This window comes from Perissodus microlepis, chromosome 12, assembly GCF_051167445.1.
Source record: "Perissodus microlepis isolate ML-2025 ecotype Zambia chromosome 12, ASM5116744v1, whole genome shotgun sequence".
Lineage (NCBI taxonomy): Eukaryota > Metazoa > Chordata > Actinopteri > Cichliformes > Cichlidae > Perissodus > Perissodus microlepis.
Window position 1 is genome coordinate 13,636,726 of NC_140472.1, and position 3,717 is coordinate 13,640,442.

A 3,717-nucleotide genomic window follows, 5' to 3' on the forward strand; every position below is an offset into this window, starting at 1 on the left:
ATGGCAAGAGAAAGTAAGAACAAGAACTCTGGTAAGTCTTTACAGAGAATTTTATATCTCAGTTTGATAAAGGAATCATTATCAAGCTGATGTTTGGTTGCAAAAATCAACTTACAGCAGCTCATTTCATTCTTTTACAGAAACTTAATACAGAAACAAGACAATGCAAAAGTAAACATTGAAAAACAGCAAAGTGCCATAAAGCAAGTGATTAGCAAATGAGTTCAAAGACAGAGTGATAATAATGAGCTGCACACTGAAGTTTCTTGTAAAAAGAAACTAGAAGCTTTGTTTTTTCTGGAAATTAAAATCTTACCACTGATGATAAAACACAGAAAACAAATCAACACAGGCCATCTAGTGGACTGAGACGGCAACACAGACTTCACCAAACAAACGCTGCAATCTCCAGCACTGAATTTCTCAGCTTGGATGAAGTCCAGACCAAACAAGCTTCTTTGTGAAACCACAGCAGTTTTCTGTTTACATGTTTATCTATTTCTAGACTGTTAAGAGGAAACTTTGGCTTTAAATGTATTATTAAATATGAATCAATAACTTTGATATGTAGCTTCTTTTAATTAAGTAAATGTGATATGTCACCTACCTAAATGTGCAGTTAAAAAATCTTAAATAAATCTTAGGACACAGACATGGTTTTATATGCTTCCATTTTCTATCTTTGTAGTTCTTCAGTCAGAGGTGTCACACAGATGCAGCTCACGCTGTCTCGGTCCTCTGACCTTCCACAATCAGGCTGTGGGAGAAAAGGTCCGCTTGAGTCATGGAGGTCGACTCGCAGAGAAGACTGAGAACACCTTCAAGAATGGGCTGGTGTTCAGCAGCCGTCCAGTGAAGGTCCAGGAGAAGATTCGTCTGAGAGTGCAGAGGGATTTGACCAACTGGGAGGGAGCTCTGCGTGTGGGCTTTACCACTATGCCACCCTCAGCCAGATCTCTACCTCTGCCCTGCTTGGCCATCCCCAATCTCACTGACAAGCCTGGACACTGGGCTGTCCCTGTAAATGAATCCTACTGCCAAGCAGGTTCAGAGCTGGAGTTTTGGGTTTCTGATGGTGGCAGCATATACATAGTTGTCAGCAACAGGCAGTATAAGTGGCTGACAGGAGTGGACCTCAGCCTGCCTCTGTGGGCCATGATAGACGTCTACGGGCAGACGCGCTCCATTTTGCTCCTAGGCAAGTTCAACCACAGTTATATTTGCCTTACAGCAGGTTTTTCCTGTTCTGTGAAGGCAGAGCATTTCACATGCTCTGACAGCGATAAATGTTGTCTGAATGACTTTTAAATTATTATTTTCTCTGTGCTGCAGGCTCAGAGAAAAAAGATCTATTTTGTACCAAAAGATCCTGTCCTGCACCTGAACCCCTCACCTCACCTGATGCTTACAGTCACTTTGGTTCAGTTTTGGACTTCAGTTGTGATGACTCCTCCTGTCTTGACATGAAAATGCCAGAAGGTGAAAACAGTCCCTTCAAAAGTCGCTCTCTGATTTCAGTTGCACATTTCACACAGAGTGTGGTCTCATTTCTTGATGTCACATTTTTCTAACCTGTGCGGTGTGCATGGTGAAAGAGGCCAGAATCACACTGCCGTGTGGCCACCGGTGTTTATGTAAACACTGCAACTCCAGAGTTTTTCAGGAGTTTGGCACCTGCCCACTGTGTCGACACAAGATCAGAGCTCCATCGGCAGAGGAGCTGGTCTGAGCTCCGAGACAGAAGCCAGAAATCACCAAAGAGAAGCTACAGAGTGACTGTTACAGTGAAAATACTGCACTAAATGCAAAATCTGCTGTTATTTATATATTATTTATAATGATAACTTTGTCTGTACAGTATACTTTTCTACCTCGATGCAAATCTTAAAGCAGTGTTGTATTTTTGTATGTCTAAAAATTGTAATGTGTTGATGGTAAAAAACATAAACTCTACTATGTTTTAAGGGTACATGCTGTAAAAAACCCTCAAAAACAATTGTTTCAATGAAGCGTGTTTAGGAAAAGAAGCATCTGTCTACAGCTCATATCTCTACAGTCAGGAATGAGCGGAAGTAAAAATAAATGTTGGTTTTAAGATAAGAGCAGACTGTGTGGCTGATTGTAAGAACAGAAATGTGCTACAACGTGTTCATTTCCAAACATGCATTTGTGTTTGCACGTAGGAAGAATAATGATGCAAATATGCATTAAAAAAAATCACTGATTAGGTCATGTTGTGGTCATCAAACATTACCCTTTATCCTTTAACATTTTTACCCTTTAATCCACAAACATACACTGTAAAAAAAATGTAATACAAAAGTATTTTACTGTGTATTTTACATATTTGTACTGTTCTTCTAGAATATCATTCAATTTACATAAATAGACTGTGATTTTACACTTTAATTTAAAATGTAAATTAACGTAAAATCACTGTAAATGTAATAAAATGGAATTTTCTTGTTTTTTAAGTGTATTTGTCTGTACATATGCATTTTTAGATTATTAAAATACATTCACAATAATTTCACAAATATCATATCATAATTTCACAAATATTTGTCCGTTATTTGAAAGATTGAACTGTTAAATTTAAATGTAATGTGATGGAAAAATATATAAAATGATTCTTATAAACTTTTTTTACATCAAATAATTATTATTATTATTGTTATTTAGGGCGATCCTGGCTCAAGCGTTGGCAGTTCGCCTTGTAATCAGAAAGTTGCCGGTTTGAGCCCCGGCTCGGGCACTCTCGGTACCACTAGGTATCTAAAACCTAAAACCCAACCGTGGTTAAATAATGACACCAGGGAATGCAGACGGGCATGTAGAAAAGCGGAAAGAAAATGGAAAAAATACCATCTCCAAGTGTCGTTTGAGGGACTTACAGAATCCCTGTCAAGTTACCGGAAAGTTGTAAGAGCAGCTAAAATAAAATACTTTTCCAAGATCGTGTCCAACGACTGTTATAAACCTCAGATTTAATTTGGTATTATAAACTCAGTTCTTAATCCTCCCACTGCTGATCCTCATATAGCAGTGAACATAACAAGTTGGAATCTAATGAAATTCTTCATTAATAAAATTGTAGATATTAGATCCCACGTTATTCCTCCCATTTCTGACCCAGGTGTTTATACTCCAACCTTGGCTGTTTTTGATCACTTCGAGCCAGTATCCCTTTCATTACTTAATGAAGTAGTCAGAAACTTGAGACCTTCAAAATGTACCCTGGATATCATTCCACCTAGGTTACTGAAAGATGTTTTTGACACTGTTGGTACATGTCTGCTTTCTATTGTCAATAGCAGTCTTCAGTCTGGGTCTGTTCCCTCTGATTTTAAACATGCTGTGGTGGAACCCATCCTTAAAAAGCAGAATCTGGACTCAACAGTTCTATCAAATTACCACTCTAAATTGTCCTTTTTGTCAAACGTGCTGGAGAAAATTGTCCTTCTACAGCTCCAGACCTTCTTAGAATAACATGACATTGTTGAACTATTCCAATCTGGTTTTAAAACACACCACAGCACTGAAACCGCTCTTTTAAAAGTTTCTAATGACCTTTTAACTTTTACCGACTCTGGAGATTCTGCTATTTTAATATTATTAGACCTCAGTGCTGCTTTCGACACAGTAGATCACAGGATTCTTATCTCTCGACTGGAACAATGTGCCGGAATTAAAGGGCTTGCTTTGGGGTGGTTTAAA

The 3,717-nt window shown here is 38.3% G+C and overlaps 1 protein-coding gene across 1 annotated transcript; it reads left to right on the top strand.

Moving 5' to 3' along the window:
* LOC146375926 (E3 ubiquitin-protein ligase NEURL3-like) lies at positions 1 to 2,185 on the top strand. The gene is made up of 4 exons (XM_084946750.1): positions 1 to 31; positions 689 to 1,198; positions 1,333 to 1,483; positions 1,567 to 2,185. The coding sequence occupies exons 1-4, from the start codon at positions 1 to 3 to the stop codon at positions 1,727 to 1,729; spliced, it is 855 nt and encodes a 284-aa protein (XP_084802876.1). The 3' UTR covers positions 1,730 to 2,185.
* The last annotated feature ends 1,532 nt before the right edge of the window (positions 2,186 to 3,717 follow it).

Coding starts and splice junctions, on each gene's coding strand:
- LOC146375926 (XM_084946750.1), top strand. CDS start 1: ATGGCAAGAGAAAGTAAGAACAAGAACTCTG. Junction 1,199..1,332: donor GCGCTCCATTTTGCTCCTAG/GCAAGTTCAACC, acceptor TCTGTGCTGCAG/GCTCAGAGAAAAAAGATCTA. Junction 1,484..1,566: donor ATGAAAATGCCAGAAGGTGA/AAACAGTCCCTT, acceptor ATGTCACATTTT/TCTAACCTGTGCGGTGTGCA.